At 39.4% G+C, this 27,665-nt stretch overlaps 4 protein-coding genes across 8 annotated transcripts; 2 read left to right on the top strand and 2 right to left on the bottom strand.

Annotated features, from left to right (window-relative positions):
* Positions 1-411: 411 nt before the first annotated feature.
* On the bottom strand, positions 412-10,666 carry RB195_007605 (uncharacterized protein; the record flags this gene model as incomplete). Of its 2 annotated transcripts, XM_064181328.1 has the most annotated exons (9): positions 412-472; positions 646-772; positions 1,663-1,737; positions 2,112-2,258; positions 3,005-3,126; positions 3,307-3,414; positions 3,472-3,552; positions 10,205-10,272; positions 10,664-10,666. In XM_064181328.1, 9 exons carry the CDS (start codon positions 10,664-10,666, stop codon positions 412-414), a joined length of 792 nt encoding a protein of 263 aa, XP_064038126.1. The 2 variants fall into 2 exon arrangements, with proteins under 2 accessions (XP_064038126.1, XP_013308485.2); XM_013453031.2 differs by lacking the exons at positions 10,205-10,272; positions 10,664-10,666 and having other exon boundaries at positions 3,472-3,551.
* Positions 10,667-11,750: 1,084 nt separating this feature from the next.
* RB195_007604 (uncharacterized protein) lies at positions 11,751-20,681 on the bottom strand (the record flags this gene model as incomplete). 3 transcript variants are annotated; one of them, XM_064181326.1, is made up of 11 exons in its annotated part: positions 11,751-11,809; positions 11,869-11,953; positions 12,009-12,014; positions 12,098-12,253; positions 12,629-12,703; positions 13,072-13,239; positions 13,313-13,432; positions 14,309-14,392; positions 14,529-14,719; positions 15,394-15,491; positions 20,500-20,681. In XM_064181326.1, 11 exons carry the CDS (start codon positions 20,679-20,681, stop codon positions 11,751-11,753), a joined length of 1,224 nt encoding a protein of 407 aa, XP_064038123.1. The 3 variants fall into 3 exon arrangements, with proteins under 3 accessions (XP_064038123.1, XP_064038124.1, XP_064038125.1); XM_064181327.1 differs by lacking the exon at positions 20,500-20,681 and adding an exon at positions 16,392-16,417; XM_064181325.1 differs by lacking the exons at positions 11,751-11,809; positions 20,500-20,681 and having other exon boundaries at positions 11,907-12,014; positions 15,394-15,487.
* Positions 20,682-21,363: 682 nt separating this feature from the next.
* On the top strand, positions 21,364-22,763 carry RB195_007603 (uncharacterized protein; the record flags this gene model as incomplete). The annotated part of the gene is made up of 2 exons (XM_013453029.2): positions 21,364-21,445; positions 22,594-22,763. 2 exons carry the CDS (start codon positions 21,364-21,366, stop codon positions 22,761-22,763), a joined length of 252 nt encoding a protein of 83 aa, XP_013308483.1.
* Positions 22,764-23,818: 1,055 nt separating this feature from the next.
* Positions 23,819-27,365, top strand: RB195_007602 (uncharacterized protein; the record flags this gene model as incomplete). 2 transcript variants are annotated; one of them, XM_064181323.1, is made up of 12 exons in its annotated part: positions 23,819-23,877; positions 23,970-24,033; positions 24,216-24,275; positions 24,340-24,448; positions 25,181-25,261; positions 25,482-25,605; positions 25,660-25,800; positions 26,331-26,411; positions 26,494-26,564; positions 26,621-26,743; positions 26,802-26,893; positions 27,240-27,365. In XM_064181323.1, the coding sequence occupies 12 exons, from the start codon at positions 23,819-23,821 to the stop codon at positions 27,363-27,365; spliced, it is 1,131 nt and encodes a 376-aa protein (XP_064038121.1). The 2 variants fall into 2 exon arrangements, with proteins under 2 accessions (XP_064038121.1, XP_064038122.1); XM_064181324.1 differs by lacking the exon at positions 23,819-23,877 and having other exon boundaries at positions 23,971-24,033; positions 24,340-24,391.
* Between the last annotated feature and the right edge of the window lie 300 nt (positions 27,366-27,665).

Below are 27,665 nucleotides of genomic sequence, written 5' to 3'. Positions count from 1 at the left end.
TTTGATGTAATGTCAACACTATATGTTCATTAAACCTATACCAGCTATTTGGATCTATTCAGACATCAATAAGAACTGTTATCAACTATTAAAATTGTTTTCGATTCAATTCCGACACAATTTTTCGAAAGCTTTCAATTCTTCTCACCGTTTGTGTTTGGCATATTTATTACTACAAATTATCTACAGTCTTTCCACACAAGAAAAAAAATCGACAGTCGGAATGACAGCTGTCCAGCAAAATCTCGTTATCTGTGAAATTAGTACGAAAAGTTACCAAAATAGTTCACATTTATGGGTTACGGTGCCAAAAAAGAAAGGTTCAATGTAGGGTCAAAGATGAACAGCATTCGAAGTGCGACGCAGACATTGAACTAGTCAGTACAATATTGATCGAGATTGTAGATGGTCTTAATCTCTCCTCTTCCTGTTGTCTTTCTGTCTCTTGTCGGCGAGCAGAATAATGAGGTATCTGGAGAAGGTATCGTTATTATCAATAAACTGTCGTCTCGAAGTGATCCAAGAAAAAAGAAAAGGAAATAAATGTTTGATATGATAAACGAAAGATTTAAACCAGCAGTAATGAAAGAACGAAATTTCAAATATCGAAAGAACTTGTTCTACTCCAAAATAATCATTGCTTACCTGAAAATGTTGGCGAAATCCATGAAAAGCTCAACTGAGTGCCAAATGTAGTCGTCGTCACCACGGCGTGATTTCTCGGCAATCAACTGCGTATCATACACGACAAATGCGCACGCGAGAGCAAGTCCTAAAAATGTAGAAATTAGGGTGATAATAACAAAACAATGTTTTTTTTGGTAATTTATAGATATGTGTAAGAAGATATGATAGCTGACGAAAAGAACAACAAAGAGTTGACAATGAAAGCGAACAATTTGTTGATGAATAGGAGCGCACTGCTCGTTTATATTTTAGAAGATAGGAGCGCATGTGATTCTGGTAATATTGGGTAGTTCTACAGCGTTCGGCGTCAAACACCTCAGTACTGAAACCTTCTCTTCAAGAAAAAAAAGAAATTGAAGAAGGTTATTTTCGGGAAACAAAAATTACACTTTTAGAAAATTCAAAACTGCTCCTTGGGATCGTGGTCTACTATACCTTCATCAACATCAACTCCAGGAAAGAGGACAGAGAAGACTGAAGTCTTCCTGTTTCGCCCATGTCTTCTTTTCTTTCCTGTTTTTTGTTCTCTTCCTGTTTCGTTAAACAAATACCACACAGTGTAAAAATATAGCTAGACATCAATAATATGCACCATCTGTGAGAGATGAAAGGAAGGAGCATGGTAAGTCGAGGTCAGATTGTAAGAAGCTTGCGACAAGGGTGTTGTGGAAAAAGTAAATGAACAAAATATCATATGCTAGCTTATCCCTCCGCCTTTCTCTCCCCTTCAATAAAACGTCGACCGGTTCCCACGCAGACTCGTATCATCCAACTGAAAATCGGAAACGAGACTAGTTTCTATAGAGGATAAAAGTGTGGCGATTAAATGAGTTAGACCGATCACATAGAACTCACAATGCACTACTGCTGAAGCAATCAGACGGATTACTCCTTCTCTAGTATAGAAATCGCAAAAAATATATTTCTGTTTTACGCCTTCGTAGTCACTAACTCACGGAGAAACATAGCACCAACCTCCAAGAATGATGACGTAGTATGATGCAAAGAATGCCGCAAACAGAAGACACAGCGAAGCCGACGCCAAAGTACCTAAACTGCAGGAGTTGAAGTTGCTTTAAATGGGACACGTTAAAAGATAGAGCTAATGACCACAAGTCTTCAAAAAGTCAGAAGTATCTGAAGTAATATCTAGTTTAGATCAACAAAAAAAATTTCATGAGCCAAATCAGAAGTCATGAAAGGATAATAAACAATTAACTAATCCTTCTATTGCTAGGAAATTGCAACGAGTTCTTTTCCACCAAAAAAGATCCCCTTCGGAATAGTTCCAATTCTTCTGTCCGTACGAACACTTGTAGATTGATGTCGAAAACGATCCGAAACTTTTTAACTAATGATTCATCGGATTTCTTGGTTTCCATGGATAAACTCTTTGCTAGAAATTCATAATTTATTAAACATACCTCCTAAATGGATGTACTTTGTCGATGGAGCGTACAGAGCGACAAGGGAGAAGCATCCGAATACAGTAGTAGTGGCAAGCAGCGCGGTCAACACACACGACGGGTCGATTTCAATGACACGCTCAATAAGAGGGCCAATGCTCACACCTGAAACCAATTTGACTTTAAAAGCTAAGAAAAAAAACAAAACATTTTTATAACAAGGTAAACTGAATTTTAGCGTCAAAAGTTCGGAAAATTTAGCTTTTTTCAAAATCTCGACAAGAAAATCACCATGTCTAGTAAAATGTAGTTGGGGTTTAGAGAGGCACTCAAAAGCGCTCTTACTTCTGGAAGTAGATAACTAAATCAGTCACGCGAAATAAATTATCTAAACCTAAACATAAGCCTTAGAGGATCTATCACATGTGAACTAACATCACTATTAGGAAAAAAGAAAGCTAGAGCTTTCAGAAATAAGCGGGCGGTTGAGTGCCAACACTGCCACCCAATTTTCCATCATGCTTTCATCTACACTTAGTAAATGAGCATACATATTTTCATTCGTAATGTTAAGGAACATTCAACTATTTCCAGGGTCTTTTCATTCCAAGAAGGGGTATTACACTAGTGTATATTTATATGGTAACTCAGATTATAAACTAACAGCCCTTCAGCTACTCCGTATCTGTGATGAATGTCACGTGGCCATGGCGCAGCGGATGCTTAACTATATATTGGTGGTCTGCATATAGAAAACCAGCTTGGACTCTCAGGAGTGAAAAGGTTTATCTACTTGACACACTTAGAACCTCAAATCCACCACCTATTTCATAGAATTGGTTTAGATTTGTTAAGTGAAACACATTTAAATATCAACGCGAAAAGAAATGAAGTAGACAATTAGTACCCACCAGAAATTCCACAAAACAGGAAGAAATATCCGAGTCTTTTCTTTTCGTTCTCCCTAGTGTGTGGCGTTGAGATCAGCGTGAACATAACACCGATAGACACGAATGCCATCAAAAAATTTGCCCTAAAAACGGCCTATCCAATAAATCATCACCGACTCCATCTTGCGTACAAAGAAAAACGACAGACTCCCATGTCTACGGTGTATTTTTCAAAGGTCTCTTTTGATATGGAATATTAAAACGAATGAGAAAATGACTGCACTCAATCAATGGAAAAGGACATTTACTATGAATTCACAAACCTCAATATGTTAGTGAACATATGAACCGCTGCTCCAATGGCTGCCGCACCAATGCCGGCTGCAACTGTTGCGTACACGTTACGCAAATGTTCCTGTACATTTTTCTCCCTAAAACGATAATGTGGCTAATTATGTTCGATACCATTATTTCAGTAAACTTCTTACAATCTGTTATTGAGTCCGGAAAATGTGCGTTGCACATTGTCGAAAAAGTTCGTAGCGTTTGGACTTCGAGAACGATTCATTCTAGAAAAATGAAGGTTATCAGAGTTGTGAGGAAACAACGCGAAACAAAACGAGCGAAATTCAACCACAATTAACGACTACGACACAGCGAAACTGAATTAAACGCATACTTTCGATGTGAGCACAGAAAACTTGACAACTGAACTGATACGAACTAACTATACTTTCGAAAAAATCTTTATTGACAAAACATTAACTTTTAGTTGAAAACGAGGCTGGACGTGGCTAAATAGGACGAAAGAACAAAAAAAAAACCATAGAAACCTAAAATCCAAAAGAATATAGAAATTGAATAGTCAAAACGCCGAATGTGTTTAAAGAGGAGGGCGCAATGCCGCCCGTCCCCATGCCCATTCGTCTTGTTGTACTCATCCGACGCTGAATGCTCTTCTCACGCAAGAAGGGAGAAGATTTAACCAAACAGTATCGTTTTATTAGTACTTTTTTCAGTATAATTTTGTGATTTGAAACGAATTTCACAGTTGCCAAACCCAATGGAATTGGATTTTTCACGAAGAACTTCCCATCACCACCACACGAAATGACTGCCGAGTAACACAAGGACACAACAGTATAGTATCACGAGTTAGCACTGAGAAAAATATAATGCTAGTAGATCCGCACAAGGAGCACAGTCTGTTCATCTGTTGAGCTTGTGACCGAAATCAAAAAAGATGAAAAACTACTATAGAGCTATACGAAAGCAAAGGAAACGTATAACTGTGAAGAACGAACTTCACATGAATTTGTTCTCATTCAATTCTTTGATTCATTTTCGAAGCATTCTGTGAGTCTGCACTTAAAATTGAACACAAAAATATGCTCATATTCCGAGTCATATTATTCCAATTTTTTTCCGATTTCAAAGGAATCATATTACTCCACCACACCCCACAAAACCCCCACAAACCCCCCCCACCACCCCCTAACACACACCCCTCAACAACAACACCAACCCACCCCCACCAACAAACCCACCCACCCCCCCCCCACCCACACAACCACCCACCCCAACCCCCCCATAACCACCCCCACCAACTTAACACCACAACCCCCAAACACACCCCCCACCCACCCCCCCCCCCCCAAACAACCCAAACCCCCCCACCCCCACCACACAAACCCACCCACAAAACACCCAACCCAAAACCACCAACCCCCCACCACTTAAACCCCCACAACCACCACCCCACCACCCCCCCCCTTCCACACACACACACCATCACCCCCACCACCAACCACCCACACAACACCCCCCCCACCACACACCCCCCCGCCCTAACCACACACCCAGAAGGGCAGGACTCTTAATTACCTTTTAAACCCAACTCACACAACCAAACACCCCCCACACCCTTCACCCTCAACCAACATCCACTCCTCTACAAACTCCACCCACTAGCCCCACCCTTCAAAAAAAAAACAAACCACAACTTACGCACAAAACACCACAACACGCCTCAAAAAACGTACAACGCAACACGCCCACGTGTTCGGCCCAAAAAACCAAAAACCAACAAGGCCACCACAAAAACGTGTTTCATTACTACCCTAAAAACACAAAAACCGATTTCAAAACTCCTCTAAACACGGGGGACCTACCGCGGTATTGTAGCCGAACAAGAGGTATTCAAGCTAAAAAACCCGGCGAGCCCGCACCTCAACACACTCTCGTCGGTCCTTTGCACAGGGCAGGACGGTCACGGATTCCCGTCAATGATACCTCTTAGTTGTCTTTTGCATTCCTCCTGTTTTTGTACTGGCTCTCCACAGTTACCTTTTCCAGCCCACTGCGAGGCCACTCTTTTCCTTCTTCCGACACATGAAGTCTATTCCGGTCACTGAAGCTCTTCGCTAACGAGGATACTGATATCCTTTGGTCATATCTCTCTTTAATTTCATGCGTCACACTAACTCCTCTCTCAATTACTTCGAATAACCTTCTTTGCTAAGCACCGCATCTTTTGGCAGGTTTGCTCTTGGCTGTTTTTGTCTTTTTCCCCCCCCTTTTTTTGGGGGGTTTTTTTTTTTTTTTTTTTTTTTTTTTTTTTTTTTTTAAATAATTTTGGGGTTTGGGGGGAGTTTGGGTTTTTTAAAAGGTTTTTTTTTTTTTTTTGGGGGGGGAGAAAAATTTTTTTTTTTTAATTTTTTTTTTTCCCGGGGGGGGCTCTTTTTTTTTTTTATATTTTGTTTGGTTTTTTTTTTGGTTTTTTTTTTTTTTTTTTTCCCCAAATATTCTTTACCAAAAAGGTTTTCTTTTTTTTTTTTTTGTTTTCTTTATCTTCTTTTCTGGTGCACCATTGGTGTATGTGAATAAATAAATAAATATTACTAATATGAAAGTAATTGCATAAGCCTGAAAAACCAGATTGAGCCCCATCGGTCAAAATCCAGAGGACGAAATTGAACTGCTCGTGGAAATATCTGTGCTGACAATGCCACAATAAATTGAATGGCTCAGATGAGAAATGTGATGCGCCATAAATATATGGTAGCTAAACCAGTAAAAAAAAGAAGTATTGTAGCAATAAAACAGCGAATTAGAATCAGCTATCAGTTTCTAGTAACAATCACTGCTCTCGCACATATAAGTGGCCTTTGTGAAATTAATAGGTTACGCTCGAATATCCAATCCAAAGTCATACGCTTACAACTGTTAAAACGAACGAAAGTGATGGCAACAGATTATATGAAATCGGCAAATAGAAAGAGCTAATGCATCTAATGCATCGATCAACAATACCAAGAAGAAACAGCCGAAAATACACAGATACGTGACGAAAACATACAGAAAACATCAAAATGCATTCTTCAAACATAATGAGCGCCGAGAGATAAAGTAGCCGACTGAAATACGTCGTTGATGTCTGAGAAAATAATCACCTGTCTCGATCAATTCACTACGTTAAACATTGCCTAGCAACAGGAAAAAGCGTGAACAAAAATACCATGGGGGAAAAACCGGCAAGGAATTTTAGCTTACTGTAAGTTCACACAATCAAAAAAGCAACCATGCGTGGATCCTGTTTGCGCCTTCTATTCTTTATGACAGCTATGATGTGTAATAATTAGAAACAGTTTGGTCAAACGACCTGAACCCTGGTGCAGTTGCGTCAGCGAACCAAACCGGCACTGTTGAAGTGGTGTGAGACCTTCGCGCGCTCATCTCATCTCTGCGTTTCGAGTGGTGCCAGCGATGGTCCCAGCGCGATCGGAACTGTTCTCTCCGCGCACCTTTGCGGGCGAAGTCGGCTATGCGACTCCACCAGGCTTCAGGATATTCTGGCCTGACCATAATAATGAGCTACAATTTCGAAAACAAACTAACTCTTTAAAATAAGTCATTTCAAACATTGGGAAAACCTGTAACCCTTTGACTTCGGAGGATGGGAAAATCGTCAAATCATCCACCAATTCAGGTAGAATACGCAGTAGTACGATCTATCCATCATAAATCAAAAATATTGCGGATCTCTGAGGCTCCACATACCCGATTTATTAGTAAATTGCGACTTTTAAAGTGATAATAATGAACTCTTTAAAATAATTCGAACCAAACAGTGAGGTTAAACTATAGCCCTTTGACTTCAGAGGATGGAAAGCTCGAATTGCTACCAGAGAAAAGCCAACATCGATAATCTTTCGATGACATAGAAAGTTATAAAGAGAGAAAAAGAATATTATAAGTCCGCTTGATAGATTGATAACAGAGGTCGGTGGCCTGACCGTTTTTGATAACAATGAATTGTGATGTAAGCAATCGCACGTTAGCATGAAGGCGTAAAGTATTTGGTTTTCGACTCAATTACAATAAATGTACGGAAACAACTGTCGCTTTCATACTAATATCTCAATTGTATAAATGCCTTGAATTAGTGGTGAATAAAAAGAGAGAGAAATAAAGCGCGCTATCAGAAGTTTTAGCTGCACCAGATGCCCCAGAGTTGTCCTTACGTGTAGAATAGATGCGGTATGTTGAAAGGTCGATGTCAGAATCGCTCTGTATTCCCAAATGTTCGAGAACGAATGCGTCAAATTTCACTCCACCATTATACAGTAAACTTAAAACGATTTGAAGCTAGGTGCAGGTGCGCTTCAAGTGGTGTTGTGGAGCGAGCAACTGGGACTCAGGTGGGACCTTTGCTAGCTCCATTCATCGTTGCAGTCTGATGGTCACACCACAGCCACAACCGTTCGCTCCACCGCGTCGCTTCGAGTGCGGATAAACCGCAATTGCACCAAACTTCAAGTTTTTGACCCGACTATACAATGGCGAAGTGGAACATGACGCATTTTCTCTCGAAATTTCTAGGAAGAACATGTGTCATTTACGATGAGAGATGGGGTAGTGCATAGTGTTGATGATCTTATTAACTTCTCATTCATTACGATGCTCGGACAATGCAGCTAACATTCATTGCTATGCCTGGACAGAGCAACTATGAAAGCTGCACTGTCCGGGCATGACGAGTAAAGGATATATCCTTTCAGCTGATATTTCTTGTCTCTTCTAAACTACTATGCCATCATCACATTACGAGTTAGATAGAGTTAGAGTTTAGAGTTAGTTAGATACGGAAACAATTCCGTGTACTTTACGAGAGGAGTGTATGATAACAACATCGAAAGCGCCGTATAATCTCATGCAAAAATCGAGGCCATCGATCACGGAATAGTGGCGCAAATATATGCAAAGTAAACAAAGTATTATTGGTTTCTAATAACGGAAAAGTGTAGTTTCTGCATTTTTAGGCCATAAAAATCGTGCTCAGAGGAAGCAGTTCTTCTCTATAAAACGCGTTAGAATGGAGATAAAGTACTGATTAAAGGTTTTTCTTCCTTTATGGTTTTTCGGAAAACCTAAAGGTGTTTACTGTTTACTATTTAAACTTCTTAGATGCTAAGGGCTTATAAACAGTAGTGTTTCTCAGAATTACCGGTCTTGTTGTTTTAGTTAAGTGAAGAAAAAGGATAGGATAGTAACAATATTCTCCTAACTTAAAGGACTCACCAACACCTTAGCAATGGACGTTGTCAATGAAAGAATGGCCTTAAATTGAATCACTTACGTATTTCGTAACGTAAATCGTCATTGCACAGTAGGTACACGTCGAATAAGAGTCGACAAACGCTGGGTGGCAATCGATGGAGGGCGGAGCTCGCCCCATCTCGTGCTATTCTCGTTCTAGGACGTTTCGCTGGAACACTCTCCGAGAACACACAGAAAATATCCGACGCTTTCATAGCAACGTATCATAATTTGTTCCAATCACTAATAAATTTTCAAAGGTTTCAGAAATGCTGAGAATCATCTTCCATGTAAAGAATCTTTAAGGGATTTGTTATTGTGGACTTCCTGTACTTAACGCGTAGGTGGATTAGGTCTTGGCGCTCATATATATCCACAGTGAAGAATGAGACTTGATATCTAGAAGCGCTTACACAAAAACCAATACTTCTACTAATCAGCTTGTTTAGATCAGATCAAATGTTCCATCCAGTTAGAAATAGGCCGACACTACTCGAAAGTCAACACAGTGGTTGTGTAACAGTGCAATTTCAGGATATTCACTTCAGTCAGCCCCCCTCCCCCCACCTCCTCCCTAACCACCATAAATTTTCTGCAAACGATTGCATATTATTGTGGATAAGTGACATATCATTGCTTTACTGCAATGAAATAGTGTTGTTCTTATCAGATATTCAATAATCTTGCCCTGGGGAATCCTTGCCATTTCAAAGGTTAGGAGAAGAAGTAGAACTGCACATTTGTGTGCGGTGGTACATGGTATCTCATCCTACATAATTGAATTTCACTTTTTTGTTTGTCAGAAATTTAGAAAAGCTCGAAAATGGGCTATACATAGTACGTAGCTTCAGCAAAGAGCCGGTCTCTTCTAACACCGCTATGCATTATTTCTGACAAAAAAAAAAAGCGAAATTCAATTATATAGGATGAGATGCCGAACTGCAACCCTACCATAGTTCAGTTCTGGAACAGCTCATATTGCTCTCGGACGCGGAAAGTTAATTCCTTTTTAATGGATCTAATACCGTAATGAAAAAAGAGGTTGAAAGGGATTATGGGCAATGTCTTTTCCACCTCTTTTCTCTACATATAAGATTTATTTTTAAATACTAACATTGGTCCTAGTACATTGAATTACATCGGTGTTAACAAAATAAAAATAGTGCAATTGTTAACTTAATCGTTTCGGAAAGTACGAATTAGCTGTCATGACTGGTTGACTTGTACAGAGGCAAAGAACTATATTGCATCATTACAACTTCTTATTCTTCGCACTTGGAATCATCCATCAAGTTGTTGTGATACAAACAACAAGTCTTTTGTAACCAGGTAGTCTAGAAGCGAAAAGGATCTAATCACTAAAAAATATTGTCATCCTACCTCCGTGAAGAAGAAATTAGAAACTAGAAGATATTCTTACTATCATTACATAAGAAAAGTAAGAAATCCGGACATTTCGGGTTTTTGCCCGAACGTCATGAATATCTTTGATGGTTTGCTATTTTCCAATTTATCTAGAGAATTACATTTTTGACGCCTGTAAGACAGTTTTCTTCAAAAGCGCCTCTTTTAGAACAATCCTAAACCTGCTTTTGCTGAATCGAATAAACATTGCGTACTTACACAGACAGAAGCGAAGAACCTTCCAGTGTAAAATAAAACACGGAATTACGACCGACCGCTGAGTGAAGCTGAACTTCATTTCAATGTATTATTAGCTGATAAGAAATTGGAAACGTTTGCTATGTTCTAACTCGTAAAGTCATGAAGTAAGACAGTACGCTTGGTTGTGCTGCACTGAAAACATGTTCATACTTTCTGTAGATATTGTGGAATCAATGAGCGTCAGCATCACGATGACAAAGTAAAAAAAAGAGTGATTCATCAAATGTAATTCGAACTCCAACACATGCATGACTTTCGAAACTGCAATTTATCAACAGCGATTACCATTATCATTTATCTTGACCCTGCCTGCCGCAAGTTACTTACTTCTATTACATAACTTTATGACCAAAGCGGCAACCGTCAGTTAATTTACTAATAATATTTAGTTTACTAATAATAGTTTACTACGTTTACCATTCCTAGCGTAGTCTACATCTCGATCCTCCCATCTCGTTAACTTCTCGAACGAAGATGTGCATATCTGTAGCTATAAGGTAGCTCAGTGGTGGCTCGCAACCGTCTTAATATCCTGTGGAATATCCTGCGATTGCGTGTTCCTTTTTTATAGGGCGTTTTCTGCCATTTAGAAGGAATGTTGGATTCCACATCCACAAAGTTATGAGAAATACTAGTATTTTTCACCATGTAGGAATGGGCGTTTCACCACGGAAATAAAGTCAAGTATACTCCGATCAATACGATCTGGAGCTCGGTTAGTTGCGTGAGCAAATGGCCTCGGATCGCGCGGTTAAGGTCGACGTGGGACCATTGTAGCCTCACAAAATTTGCAGCGATGAGTGGTACCAACGGGGTCCCCTTTGATCTAAGCGCAGTCTCCTACCGCACCGCTTCTAGCAGAACCGCTCACACAACTACACCGAGCTTCAGGTCGTTTTGAAACGTCGATACCGGAATGAGACACGCCTCAACGCTACGAAAAGTTCATTTCACATCTATATCTTACAACAAAATAATTTTTATGACTTTGACATCATAACAAAAAAAAACCATAATTGAGAAAAGAAGCTCTATAGAACGAGAAGAAAGATAACATCCACAAATACGTCAACGAATTTGAATGTCAGTAAGAGTATGACTTGGATGACCATTACCAGTAGTTCCACCTTCCGAGTGAACGTGGGCTGCACCAACAAGATTTGAGCTCATGTACTGCGAAAAACTACTCAACTTTCTGGTAAGGATTTTGCTTTTTGTGAGTGATAGGGACGTTTAAACAAGTAATCACAGAACTTCTTACTGAAATTTAAATAAAATATGGATCTGTATATCTATACTGTATCTCAAGCATATTAACCGCACTCAACTCAATTGTAATTGATGCAATCATAAAAATCACCGAGAATAGTATTGCAGGACATGCAGAGTCACAATATGAGCGTACTCACGTGATGGTACGGAAACGGGTGGCTAGTGGAAATATGACTAACTGCATGTATATAAAGGACAACATTTTCACATTAATGTTAAAAATCAACAAAAACTATCGGTTACGTGCCATTGTGCCGATTTTCTGCGCAAAACCGGTAACACCAAAAACTTCTGAAATCATCTGAGAATAAATACACGGGACCTAATGAAAATATTGAGACAAAACCAACTTAAACAACAACATTCAGTTTTAACCGGTAAATCACGATCACGTTTGCACTTCTTCCTCAGCGCCTTCACTTTTCCCAACCAATGCTGGATCATAACGTAGGCGTGGCCAACCAGCAAGATCTTTCTGTTTTAATATTACCTCAACCTAAAACCACAGACGACTACAAGAGAGAATCAATTTAATGAAGAGGAAATAGAAAATAAAGAAAAGTTGAGGATTGAGGTTACCTTTCTCTCTCCAACCACTGCTTTGCTTTCGCTGCACACCACTTCTCCCCAAAGGTCATAGATAAGATTAGTTTCCTTTTTTCCAAAACCATGAACAATGTGTAGACGTAGCATCTGGCCATCACTGGTCACGTGTACATCGTCAGGAAGAGCCCCCTGTTCATGGAAATTGTAGACTAGCGTTGTTAAAAACTATGGTCAAGGAAGATACGTGGTATTCAATGCAAACGAAAAAAAAAAAACAATTGGGCGGCAACTCAATGTGTGCAAAAGTGTTTGATTAGTGCAAATTTTATACGTGTCCTACAACATGAACTTTTTTCGTCCGTTCTCTGCTTAAAAACGACAAAAAGACAAGAATGTAAGACCGCGAGGAACATGAAATTTTCCAAGCGCATAATCATAAAAATGTTCTTAAGAAGGAAGCAACATATCTCATATCGATCGAACAAAAGAGTGGAAGCAAGAGAACGACCAAAAACATTGAAGGTGTTTAAGCTAATTTAAAAATATTACGAAAATAGTGCCAACCTTGCAGTATACATTTATCGTGATGAGCCCATTGCTTGAAAACCAGTCATCGCGTACATTATCCACTTTTTCATTCTATAAACGGACATAGATATAGAATTTGACTCAGCAAAGAAAAACAAAATTAATTATGAACGAATAGTATGGATAAAAGGTTGTGGGCAGAGAATATGCTGCGAAACTCCTAGATCGGCTGGATCACCTTGGAACCGAGTTATTCTGTCAGGTTGACAGAAGAGTTAATAGGTTATCGTTCAAACCTTTGTATGTATTGATCTGACCTTGCCGCTTACTATGAATGGAGTTGGGAAAAGTTCAGTAAGATTCCCATGAAGAGAGGATAACAAGAGAAACTGAGTAAGCTTTGCACAACACGAAGACACACGCTTCTTTTTTAGGCAATGGGATTAAATAATTGGAACCAAAGTACAGAACGAACAAACCGCGCTCCATTGATGTTTTCCTCTTTCGCACCCAGCTTGTTGGAGAAATGCATTGAAATTTGATGTCTTCTTCTCACAACACGACCAGTATTTCATGCCTTCATGGAAAATTGCCTGACCAGGATGGTGAATACAAGGTGTAGCATCAGACTCAGGACCCGCATAGGACTAAAATGAGTAGGGATGGAGATATGTGCATTTAAACAGACAGAAGTAAAAGTTTTGATACGAATATCAGCACCTTATCACAAGCATTGTTTCTGCATGGTGCGCCGATACGTAAGCCTTCCTCATCACCTTTTCCAGCTTGTTGCTCGCGAAAACGTTGAATAGCCGCTAGCGCTGCTGGAGTCGTTTCCACCTGCAGTGTAACAGAGAGAAAATACAAGTGAAAAAGAAAGACCGCTCATAGCTTCTGCAATCGACAGCAAATAAGTTCAGCCAGGAGAGCGCGACGCGTTTGCCGCAACCCACACCCTTTTTCTTATTGACACACAGTATCTCATCTCCTTGCCGCGACCACGCACTACAGGTTGAGCACATTCCCTCTTCTTTTCTTCCGTCACCGCTCTTTTGGAGATCATACAAGCCAGATCAGCACTTTGATTTACATCCTTGACGTTTGGGAAAAAGAAAGGATGGAAAAATCAAGCAAAAAAAAAACAAGAAAGAAGAAAAAATAGGAGAAGCATGGAATTGTATGCTATTACTTCAAAGACTTAGAACGAACAGGGCAAGAATGAGAGAAAAAGGAAACATTTGGAACAGCGAAGCCTCGCACACGAGTCTGATTGCTACCTGCTCGCGGCGGCATTCCTTGTTGTATAAGTTGCGCAGCTTTATGGCGAAAATTATCCTAATTTTCCCAAAAGATGCTCTCGTCCAGCAACCTGCCAAAGGCCAACGCGAACAGGTTAAATACCTAGAAAGCTTGGAATCATTGGGAACAACTCTCCGTTTCGTTGCGTTGAACTGACAGAGATTGTCGACATCACTCGGGGTCAGCAGTTCACGCATAATGTCAACTTTTGCAGGCTATGGGATACTGATGGACCAATTTATAGATTGTGCACGAGCTGTCGATATGGATAGGAAAAGTTGGCTAGCGCTAAGTTCAAGGACACACCTCAGGGAAAATGGAAAATCAGATGAGGCGATAATACCTGCCCGCTGAATAAATCAAAGTAAGTCAAGTTGAAACAATGAAAGGCAGATGAAGACAGAACATCCAACTTACAGCAATCGGAACCTCTTTTCTTTCCTCAACAGCTTTCCTTTCAGCTGGCTTATTGAGACCTTTCCATACAATCACTTCCTCTTCCTGAAATACCAATATTTCCAATCTCTTAAAAATCCAAACTATCTCTTCAGTATTACATCACTAAATAGATTTCAAATAGAACTCTATTTCTCTGTTCCTTTTCCTATTAAATTCTGTTCGCAAGAAAAACCGATACCTTCTCCGGTCGAATTTCTTTCACTGCTGCTACTTTCACAATATCTGCCGGCTTTTCGCCATTATGCTTCCCGCGAGTGCATCCAGGAAAATTCAACCATGTTCCGAAGTCGGTACTTTTCTTGTTGCAACAATTCCATATTTTGTAAGCATCGTGGAAGTAAGGTGGACCGGGATGGTACAGGCAAGATTCTGCAACATCGGAAAAGATGACGGTTAATTAAGTCAAGTGAAGATTTCAAAAGAGATAAGAGTACAGCCAGAAAGACAGTAACAATGGGCCCTGACTTATGCTGAAAGTACAAGGTGCTTGACTACATGATTTTTTGGCTAAAGAAATGGTTCAGTATTCTCCTCTGTCTCCCATGCAATTACGATAGCCCAACATTCGAATAGAATAGAATCGAGCAAATTGTTGTGCTTAAAAAATGTAGTTGCGCCAACATTTCAATTATTAGTCGCAATTGAATATAATAAACATAATTGTTCTTAACTAAAACAATACAAAGACCCACTGCACATAAACCCACACCCTGATTTCTTTGAAGTACACGGAAGACATGTTTGGGTCAGAGTAACTGAAGGCCTGGTGCAGTTGAGTGAGGTTCTGCGACCGAAATGGGACGGTGGAGCAACCAACAACGATGGAGAAAGGACCACTAATCATTTCTGTAGTATCAGTGTAGCAAAAAGAAGAAGATCTGGCTTCATCCGCAGCAGGTTCTGTTTCTGCCTCATGACACAAATTCTTTATCCTCTGTCCTGCCCCACTCTAACACCCAATACGATCGTCTCTCCAAACGTAAATACTAGCGTCTACTTATTCATATCCTCTATATTCAAAAGATTTCATATCGGAAATGTACCTGTATTATTTGTCTCTGGGTCGAATTTTTGACCACAGCCTTTGTTATAACACTGAATCAGTGTTTCTTCACTAGCTGGTGCTTCAGCCGGCATAGACCTGTAAGCGAAGAACGTGGCACCATGAAACAGTTCTAAAACTTCGAAGAGAAAGAAAACTGCAAGAAAATGTAGTTGGGAGAGGCACTCAACCGCGTTTTCATTTCTGAAAGGTCTATTTTTCTTTTTCCTCTAAGTAACTTTAGCTTACATGTCATGGATCCTCTGAAGCTAACGCTTAGGCCCTAGGGTCCCGACTGATTTAGTTGTCTACTTTCAGAAATAAGGCGATTATGTGTACCTTCCGCCCTTCCCGACTACACTTTACCCGAAAACTTCCCAAGGGCAGTCCTAAAAATAATACAGAGAACAAACAAGAGACAGATTTAGGGTAAAGTGTCGTTGGGGAGGGAGCACTCAGTGGCGCCTTTATTTCTCGAAGTAAATAATCAAATCAATCGGGGCCCTAAGGACTGAGCCTTAGTCTTAGAGGATCTATGACATGTAAACATAAGTTACTAAGAGAAAAAAGTAAGCTAGAGCTTCGACAAATAAGGACGCCACTGAGTTAGAATGAAGCCGACAAAAGCTGATAGAAAGTGGCCAATGTGCTCCACATTAAACTGGACAAACGTCCAAACTTTGCACCAATTTTGCAACTCTAAATTAGCAATGAAAGGAACAGCGAAGCGACGAGAATTTTCGAGAAGACGTCCCTATTCATATAGAATGTATTCAAGCATAATACGTAGCACACATTTAAAGAGACGACTGATTTTCGGTGGTGAGCTCAATTTGGGCGGTGGGACTTGTTGTTGGATTTGGCGCTTTCATCTCAAGGAAAGGTGGAATTTTCAAGAGATTCGGGCTTTACAAGGTGAAAATCGCCTTTGAGATCACGGGAATTGCACAGGTGCGCCTTAAAAGTAGGGAACAAGGGATTTTTAGTAGAATAAGTTACCAGTTCTCGGGACTCCAGTGCCTCATAAGTAAGCAATGTGTGGTGTCCGTCACTGTAATGTAATAGTAAGGAATGAACACCTACATAAAAGCTTTGTGGCACTGTTTCGGTCCTCTCTTGCGTTGCTTACGATTCCTTCGTTTCTTTTTCTCAATGAGAACCCATTTTGGGATCTTTATAAATTACTTTACAGTTAACTCATAAGTTATTTTTAGTTCTCTACTTCTTATTGTTTACAGATTTTCAACTTTTTTCTTGGAACGCCTGCCTTTGAACCTTTACCCCATGCTCTCGGTTGCACGTATACGGTTTACTTTCACCTTTGTGCTGCCACATTTCTCCAAAATTTTCTCAGATTCCCATCTGTTCTTAATTCCTTTAAACTTTATGCAGTTAGTGAAGAGTATGCGCTGTGATACTCTCTGTCTCATTATGTTGATATGTGATAAGGCGAAGAATGTCACAGCTGCTTTCATGGAGGAGCAGATATCACGGATGTATGGGCGATGAGAAATGGACGTACGGAGATTGGCAAGATTCAATCTTAAAAAATCTTTAAAGACAGTACACCACGAAATTCCTGGGTTCTCTAAACTATTAGTGATAGCTATTAGTGTGAGTGTGATCACGCTCAATTCTTCCAAAGTAATTTCTCAGAAAAGCGGATGTGGAGCGCTTATGGTTGTGTCTTTGTGCCCAACGAAGCACCTTATTACGGGCAATAGAACATGAGCGATCCACAACGTGTCTACGAATGTACGAATGAAGCAGTTTCTGATGCTTATCTCAGTTGAATTAGTTGGATTGCGACATCGAAAGGCGATGAAGTTGTCCGACGAAGTTGTTGACGAAGTCCTATCGCGTAATAAGTTGCATCGTTGCGGAGACGAGACGTCACATAATGTTGTTTCACAGAGCTCTCTGTGGATTACTGAGAAGAAATGAGAAAAAAAGGAGAAATGAAATGATCACGTTCGTACTCATGAACTACACCAATATCTATTCGTCCCAACATCATCAATTTTGTGATACACTCCTTTCTCTTTGAGCGAAGAAAAATGGACGTACGAAGAATTGTGAGCGCTATGCTTCCATTCTAGGAAGTAATTTAAAATTATCTAATCTGTATAAGGATATAATCATGATCTTGTTTTCTTATAACTCATATCTTTTGTTGTACTTTTGTTTTACGACCTTTCATGGTCATGGTTTCTAGATTAATCACGTCATATGCTGTGATCATTTGCTAAGTAGTGTAAACATTTTCAAATAATCATGTTTACCATGAGACTTGTCGTAATAGTCGCTGTGATTTCGGGCTGTTATCAATAAAGTGTTGCCCGAACATGGGCCAGATAACACTCATCTAGGTTTCCCTTTACGTTCTAAAATAGTTTCTATAAGTTGATTACATGCTGTTGGCACGTGCAGTTGGTGTTATTCGCGGATCACGTCACTTCTTCAACGACAATTTGTCAATATCCAACAACTTGTGATAATACCCCGAAGGAGATGTTTGGTTTTTAATCAAGGTGGAGGTTATTTTTAGATGAAGCAATCAATAGCGTCACGTTCCGTTCCAATTCGGTGTCACTGGCAATAAAGAATGGAAGGGTGAAAGTATCTGGTGTATAAAGAATAGAAGGGTCAAAGTATCTGGTGTTAATCGACCCGCTTGAGATGCGCCACCATGTTCACTTCAATTCAGAATCGTTTGAGGTCTGGGAACGTGTAACTGGCCTATACAATGACTTGCGGAGGCTAGCCGACAGGTCAAGTCAGTGTTTTTATGCTCCCAGGCAAGTCTGGTACCAATTTATCGACCCCCGGAAGGATGAAAGGCGTGGTGAGCACTAGGGCGGATTCGAACCTCTGATCGATCATTCTACCCTCACAGCGGAACACCGCGCCGACAGGGCACCAGTGGTGATAAATAGTGCTCGAGTTCGCAGCGCCATTATTCTTCGAACATCCGGATCTTAAGCTTTAGCTGAGGTAGATGTTTTTGGCCGAGCGAATGAACGTGTCTTCGAGTGCTCGATTCTTCGGCTAACATTCGAATAAAACCAAGTAGAATAATTTCAGGCATTTGACAAGGACGAGGTTATCGAAACAGACCAATAATAAAATTTCACCAAAACCTCGTTGTAAAAAAGGAGACATAAATTCAATCAGAATAGTTATTAAAAGTTAAGTAAAAAAAGCTTCGTTCTCAAGATTTCTACTTGAGCGGGGAAGAAAAGAACTCAGTTCCAGATTTTTTTTTTGCCTGGAATACACGGCAACATCTCCATATTTTAGTGAAATTTCAGCTGTTGTTAGTTGTTACGTCACAGAACAAATAATAGTTGTATGTTAATTCGTTATATTAGATATAGTGCTAAAACGACTACGCAGCGGTTAACATCGCACAACTTGGAAGCTGCGTTGAATTTGAACTCCGTTTGAATGTGCTCTTGCTGATAACCTGAGTGTTTTATGGTCGCATATAAAAACGAGCGCATAGAAATTATCAGAGCCATGTTATTTACTATGATTACTGTATAAGTTCAAGTGTAAGAGTTGTTTGTGTCAGCTTTCGATTGCTGTAACATGACACACAAATTCAAATCAAATATAAGGTCACAGAAATTTATCAATCTCTGCTATCGTTGTTATTATTACTGTTATTACTATTACTTTTGTTATTATTACTATTACTCTTATTAAAGGGCGGGTGCGGTGTAGCGGCTAGAGGTCCCGCTTCCTGAACGATCGATCGGAGGTTCGAATCCGCCCTAGTGCTCACCAAGCCTTTCATCCCTCCGGGGTCGATAAATTGGTACCAGACTTGTCTGGGAGGATAAAAACACTGACTTGACCCATCGGCTAGCCCCCGCACGTCATTGTATAGGCCAGTTACACGCTCGTGAACCTCAAATGATTCCGAATTGAATTGAACGCGGTGGCGGATCCCAAGCGGATTGACTAACGCCAGACACTTTATTTACACTTTTATTACTTTATTACTATTATTACTGGCTACATAAGGTTATTAAATTATTAGTAAAGTCCCTGAGCATCCTCATGAATGATTATACGTCAGTCATTCTAATTATTACGAAAATAATGCTATAATATTGAAAATTATATTTAGGACTGAATACTAATGTCGAATGAATGGGTAAGAATGTAATTTTATGCTCAAATCACACAGTCATTTAATTGTTTGAGAGAATCGAAGAATAAAATATTCAGAAAGTCATTCGATCGAATGAGTATAAAATCGAACTGATCAGTCACTCGATTATTCGAACGAAATAGAATGTAATTTCATGCTCAAATCACACAGTCATTTAATTGTTTGAGAGAATCGAGGAAAAAAAATCAAAATAAAAGTCTTTCGATCGAATGTATATTCGAATGAATGAGTATAAAATAGAACTGATCATTTGAGAGAATCGAAAGAAAAAAAAATCAAAATAAAAGTCTTTCGATCGAATGTATATTCGATTGAATGAGTATAAAATAGAACTGATCAGTCACACGAATAATCGAATGAAATATCGAATATTCTGGTACTAGAATGATACTATTCTAACAACATCGTAAGGTCCCAGAGAAATTATCAAAAATCAAAAAAGGAATATTTGAAAAATTCATCAAGAGATTTCTTTCTTTGCTAATATTCCACAAAATCCCTTCAATTTGACTGAATTTAGCTGAAAAATATGCATAAGATAGACTATATGTACGAGTTCACGACAACAGTTCAGGCACTTCACTACATATGCACGTGATATGCGCATGTGCACGTGTTCTCACGTGCACAAACAGTGAGGGCTAACACATGCGCAAACTCGTACACACTGCTTAAAATTATTATTATTTATATTACTATTGCAGTTATTCTAAGCAAAACCTTGCGATATGGCTCTGCACTTAAAGGCATCACCCCATCTTCGGGAGCGTCCGGGGGCGCTATTTTCTACAACGAGTTCGATTGGGGCGTGTCAGCCCTGTGCACGTGCCACATCTTCCCGGCCGTTTTTTTAAACGGTAATTAGGAAGAAATGGACGGAATCACCCTCTTCCCTATAATCTACGACCACGTATAAGCATGACCCACCTGAAACCCGCACCAGCCCAGATTCGTGGAGTGATGCTTTTAAATTTCAGTGGCTGGGAATCCGTGGGAGCTGCTTTAACAATGCAGTGTTTTCTGTTTCCGCAAGGAATGTCGCAGCCTACGGAAACCCCGTCGTAAACAACGCCTTTTTTCCGAGCATGAACCGTGTTTACGGCCAACATAAGTACTCCGAGTGTCTGATAATTTTTATTTGCTCTTCCATGCCCACCCTGAAACGGTCATACTATACACAACTGATAAGAACTCTATAAATATAAGGATATCGTACGGTTCGGCTGGAGAAACCAGTCATTCCTAACGTTGTTTTCAACGACTCGCCGCTATGTCTGCCCAAATCGTATCATAATACCAGTCGGATGTCGAGTGGTTACAGATTTCTTCATTCCTTTCATCCTCTCAAGCTGTTTCTGTTAGATCTGGAAATTTTTCTACTAACATAATTTACTTTCTTCTCGACAGCAAGGACACAGAGAGTGTCGAGGGATATCCGAAAAATTTTGCCAATTTCCCCGTGATTTCTCCATTCATCACTCCATTACAATTTTTGTCATAATAAATACTTCATCATGAAATTGAAGGATATACGAGACGGAGAGGAATCGTTCAGAACGCCATTTACATAAAAATACAGTTCGATCAGTAGGATCTGACTTGTGGTGCAATTGCGTATCCAGATACGCTTGCGGTGGAAGCTTCGTTGCTCTAGTCGACGTGTAACTGGAAAGGGCCCCACTTCTCTTCACTTTCGCGTATCCCCTACATATTTTAATTATTTACCAACATGTCTCCGCTGTTGTATCCTTTATCACTTGATTTTTTAAACAATTGAAAATATATTTACAGATGTCTGGATCACCTAAAATAGAAGGACGATTTCGACTCGACGTTAGCACTAATGGCGACGATATTGGTGCATCTTTTGCAGGTAAACTTCAACTGTAACACTTTTCGTATATGGTTTTATCAAATTTCCCCGAATTTCTACATTGAATTTTCTACTAGGATAGGTTTCATAGAATGTTTGCAAGTATGGGGCTCTAAGGAAGAAAATGTCAGCGGAATTAGTTTTTTTTGTTAAGGAAAATTAAACAAATAAACAAATAAAGGTAATTCATAAGTCTGCGAGAGTTTAGGCGTTCGGCAAAGCCGTCTACAGCTGTAATAATTATAAAAAGAAAGAGAGAAATTGCCTGGGATCATTTCTCGCTTAAGGATCTGAATCGGTTTTAGAATTTTTTCTTTTGAAGTAATTTCTCCTTGGTTATAACAAGGAGCCTCAAAAAGGTGCTTGATTATGATAGCGGTATCCATGATCACAGTGGTTTTTAAAAATTTCAAAGCCCCATCCCGCTGGATTAAGCAAAGTGCGGCAAAACAAATAAATAAGACAAAATAAATGTAAAAAGCACGAATACAAGTAATTCATTGATGAATACATAGAAAAGACGATGAGAAAAAACATGAGTGTTCATCGAGTGAAGAGGTACAGAGTGACGACTAGCGATTCGAACACATCGATTCGAATATTCGCGCGGGCTCCTCGTACACGTGACCGGTGCCCTATAGCAGTAGGTCATAGTAGACAGGCGGAAATGAACAAAATGTGGCTAGAATGTAGAAATCTTCGAAAGTACATCATTTGAATAGCAGCGAATTTTGCCTCGATATCGATTGTTTTGTTGATTTCGGCGCTAAAACAGACAACAATCAAGTGGGCGGAATTCACGAATATTGTCAAGATTTTGGTCTATTCTTCTACGAGTCAATTGATTCATTCGATTCTTTGCACACTACATATGTTCGTGTTTTTCCTATAGTATTGTTTTTTTATAACGTAATATTAATGCTTTTATAAATTTAAATAAATTTACAAAAGCCTTAATGTTTTTATTGGTTTTTATTTTAGCTTTTATTTTATTTATATTTTATTATTTTTATAATTTTTTATTATATTTTATAATTTTTTTTATTTATATTTTATTTTTTATTTTATTTTTCAAGTGTTGTTTTTTATAACGTAATATTAATGCTTTTATAGTTTTCGAAAATATTGATCGGGAATATTGATTTCAGTTCGAAACTCTAGCAAGAGTTTTCCATTGAACAACGTGGACGACATCGTTGAAGCTGATTTCATTCCCTATCGCTATGAAATCGGTTCAAAACTTCGCCTCGCCCTCTATAATCTGGATCGACGAGAGCGCGATGAAGCGGAAGAGTTGAAAAAGAAAAGTAAACTATGAATATGAACATATATATTATCCGAGGGCGGAGCTTACGTTGCATATGTTGTACAGATGCGATATTTCTCAATTTCTGAATAGTGTTTCGGGATTTTTTTTTCTAGCCAAAATGTATTTGTGATTGTTTACCTTCATATTTATTTATCATACACTTTATGTTCGTATTTTTGCTTTCATGTTGTTCATAATTGCACCGCTGAACTCATGCCTTCATTATTAATTTCTGGACGAATTGACTTTTCTCTGATATTACTCTTGTACAGACATTAGATTGTTTAGCTAATGTTAATTTTTATTGGAATGCTCTCATTTTCTGAATAAAGATGGTGGTGCACCTTTTTTCAGCAATATTTTTTTTCTAGAATTTTAAAATAATAAAGAAAAAACATGCGTTAAAGGCATCACCCCACGAATCTGGAGTGGTACAGATTTTAGGTGAAGAATTCCTATACGGGGTCGTAGATTAGAGAGTAGGGTGATTCCGTCCATTTCTTCCTAACTGCCGTGAAAAAAACGGCTCGGAAAATGCGGCGCGTCCACGCGACTGGCGCGCTCCACTCGAACTCGTTGTAGAAAATAGCGCGCCGGAACGCTCGAAGCCGTATCTTCCGGGCGGTTTTTTTTTACGACAATTAAGAAGAAGGATATAGGGAAGATAGGCATAACCCACCTGAAACCAGCAACACTCCAGATTCGTGGGTGATGCCTTTAAGACGAAATGGAACGCTAAAAAGTACAAATTAATTAAAATAATAATACATATTCATAATTGTATATAGTGAGACAAAAAGATCAAAAATAATTAGATAATTAGTAAGAATAATAAAAAGATAATTAGACAATTAATACAAATTAATGAATGGAAGTCAGTAAAATCACACAAGGGTGGGCAAATAAGCGTGTATTATGGATGTCCCTATAACTTACCAAGAAAAATTATCCTCATAATCCACCAATCCAAGGTCAGGGAACGGTGAAGTGGGCGGAGAAATTATCAAATTGTTACGATCTCTATTTTTGTTTTCGACAGAGTTTCTCAGTAAACACGTTGAAAAATGGGATATTCCCGTTGCTGTGAAGTCGTTGCTATTAGAAACATCAACAATGCTCTATGGTAAGCTCTTCTCTGGTCTGAAACAAATATTTTCCCTCTGCTTCTTCCTAGTTCAACTTCCCTCAACTACGCTCAATATTTACCGTATTCAGGATGCTTAAGAATAATAATGCTGAGAAAAACGTGCCGCCACGTCCTTCCTCTGTTGCTATTACGGTAAATACTAACTTTATGCAGAAATTTGTGTGAAAAAATGAAGAAAATTCATCAGAAATTTAGTTGCGTAGAAACTCCCTTTCTCAGAAATAAATGTAAGGTCTAACGCTAATAAGTAAAAAAAAAGGTCATAAAAAAGATTATCAAAAGTTTCCCAGAGATTTTGAATGGAAACAATTTAGTTAACTTCTGCGGAAAGCTCCGATAACATCACACTTCCACGAATGACAACCAACATAGCAGTGAGTTCATTTTGTGTACAAAAAATACGTATTGATCCGCTACGAACAAACATGGCAATTGTAGAGAATGCGCTCACCAACACATTCTCCACTCACACCAGTTGGTACTCCTGAAAGTAAGCCTCGCAGTGCAGAGTCCTTCCACAAAACTTCGGCATCAGGCAGAACTATCGGTAGATTTTTCGATCAATATACATGCCTTGCATAGGAAACGAGTTCTGTAGGACAGAAATCGAAGTAGGATCGAAAACTGAAGTAATATTGTGCTTGAATTGAATTGAAATTTAATTTAAGTGTATTAACTACGTATAGAGGAATCGACGATAGATAGACTAAAAGAACGCTAGATCGTGGATCCCAAGAGATGCTAAATGCTCTTGAGGGTAGCCTCCAGCGAGATCGGCTGATGTGTTCGCTGCACGGATGGATCAGCTGAGAGCTCAGCTGGATACGGCTGGAGGACTTCGTCAAAGTCGTTCATCAAACTTGAGAACATCTTGGACGACAATGGCGAGGGAACGAAACGAGTGGAAGAGATGCTGGGACCCGCATGTCCAGTGAAGAGGAACCGTCCAAGTATCTAAGTAACTAGGTCCCCTTGACACGTCATTCATCTTGCTCCTCGAGGATTACTGTAGTAGTTAGTCCATTAATTCGTTAATGAGCCAGTGAATTGGGTCTCTCTCAATGATTTCTGCGGCTGCCACTTATCCGAAGGACTGCGATCCATAGTTTCGATTGCAGAGAAGAGGAGGGATTGCGTGGATTTTGTAGATAAAAGTTATGTGTACTTCACTCGATCGCAATTAACGGATGAAAGTACAAAGAAGAATGTCTACGCGCTGTTGAAAAAATGTCTATTGATCGGAATCCAGTTTTGTTCAGTTCAAATCTGAAAATTTTAGAGCCTTTTGCAGATATAATGATATTACCAAAAGATGTCAACGAGAACAATGAAATCTCAGCAGAAGATCAGTCCTGCATTGGTAAGTTGCTCATTTCCTCTGCGTTTCTGCTACTTTTCGAAAATTTCCGTAGATTCCCCGAAAGACGTCGTAAAAGGCAAGTATCAGGATGCAAATGGAACAATCACAGTGCCTATAGACGCCGCGAAGACGGAGTTCAAAGGAAAGTTCTAACCTTATCACCTCGGATGAGCTCATACCTACTCTGCGTGTCTAACCACTATGAAAAAATAATATTTAGGAATGACTGGCTCTGAACTTTTAAAAAATCTACCAAAAGGCGTATCGGCTTGTCCTTTCTTGGAACACGGATGTCATAAGGTTGGAACCGAAATGGAAGTAAAACTACATGTCCGGGATGACAGGTACGTATAGCCGTGAAAAATCGATGAACTGGTCACATTGCAATTTTTTTCTAGAATTTTCCATCTTGTCCTACTCTGTCGTGCAGTTATACAACTGAAAAAGGCATATATTGAATCTATCCGAGAAAAACCTCTGGAGATCGCAGAATTAGAGCGGAGACTCATCCCAGCTCATTGGATAGTGAAGAAATTTGGGTACGGTACTCCTTCATATTGAGCCAACGAATCATATCTGGCACTTTGTATCGAATAGACCTGTAGCAGTTTGAATGCCAAAATTGATAATGTGTGTCAGTAGTGCGGAGGAAACAAAAGGGCGGCGTAGCGTTGGAGAAGCAAATCCATACTGTACTACAAAAAATCGATATTTTCTTAAAAAAATTTCTTAAAAAAGAATTCTTATAAATAAGGCTCCTAAATCTGGAATTGAGGGAATTTTGCATTTTAATTCGATAATGAAGTGAAAAAACCCAGCGAACTCTAGACAAAAAAAAATCAAGCTTTCCGTCATTGGCTGTTTGTAGAGAAGAACTGTCTATTACGTAAAAATCCCCTAGGAGTTGCGGCATAGAAAAATGGGCGGGCATTGTGCAGCCTGCGGCACGCATGCTCCGATCCGATAGAAAACCCATTGTTAGGTGGAATTTGAGGGAATTTTTGGAACTACGAATAGGATTAAGTGAAGTTAATCTGGTAAAACCAGCATAATTTTCCCTTTTTTCCAGGCCACAATGCCTTTTTCACATCCCAATGATACATAATGTAATCCGTGATGTAAGAAAATCAGGTCGGAACCTGATATTCAGGTGAGTCGACCACACTAAAGCGTTTTCGATATTATTTTTCATCACAAGAACCTCAATGGTCTCAAAACTTGGAATTTTTCAGTCAACCATTCGAAACACATCGTTTTGGTTACAAAATGACTGTTATGGTGGCTCCGTATGGAGATGCTGAGGGTTTGTTGTTCGAGTATACTTTTCTATCGTATTCTACCATAACCTTCATACTTCAGTGGCTCGAGAATATATTTCTGTCTACGTGGCGATCGTCAGAAGTGATTACGATCCAATACAGCGATGGCCGTTCTCGTTTCCGATAACTTTCACGATGATGGCAGCGGATCCTGCTAAAAATTGTGCGCAACGTAATTTTTAGGTGTTCACAAGGAAAAAAAAAACGAAAAAGAGTTTCAGTGGAGAGGACATTCATCCCGAATCCTACAAAGGAAAATAATGCATTTCTTGGTCGGCCTGAAGGTGCACGAAATGCAGCATTTGGAATACAGGTTGGATTGGTGATTGGGTTAGATTGTTAGGCTCAGAGTGCAGAGAAGCAGAGATGTTGCTTCTACGTTTCTGACATCGATTTCATCTTCCTCTACTCTAAGCTATTTTTTTTCTTTTTTTTTTGAAACTACTTTTTCAGCAAATAATATTTGTGGGAGAAACACAAGTGGTTCAAAATACTCATGAAATTTTTTTAAACCAATCACATTTATTTTTTTAAACTAAATATTAGTATTTTTTTTAAACTTTACCGTAATTAAAGTGATTAATAATCGAGTTCTGAAGATTTTCATGTTGAGCAATATAACCGTACAGCATTTATGTAAAAATCACCGTATTTTTCAGCGCTTCTGCAAACTTATCGATTTGAACAACTACACTATTTGTAACGACCTATTTCTTGGTGTATATGTGGATTTGAGCACACTTTACACTGAACCCACACCACGAATGCCATCGGATCTACTTTAAAGGCATCACCCCACGAATCTGAAGTGGTGCAGATTTCAGGTGGAGTATTCTTATAAGGGATAGTAGATTATGGAGTGGGAGGTGATTCCGTCCACTTCTTCCTAATCGCCGTAAAGAACATCCCGGAAGATGCGGCGCGTGCACAAGGCTGGCGCACTCCAATCGAACTCGTCGTGGAAAATAGCGCCTCGGGATGCTCGAAGCCATATCTTCCGCCGTTTTTTTACGGCAGTCAGGAAGAAATGGACAGAATCACCCCCATCTCCATAGTCTCCCATCCCGTTTACGAATACTCCACCA

Source organism: Necator americanus, chromosome I (genome assembly GCF_031761385.1).
Source record: "Necator americanus strain Aroian chromosome I, whole genome shotgun sequence".
Lineage (NCBI taxonomy): Eukaryota > Metazoa > Nematoda > Chromadorea > Rhabditida > Ancylostomatidae > Necator > Necator americanus.
Note: the sequence above shows the minus strand (reverse complement) of the source record. Positions and strands in the feature narration are given on the sequence as shown.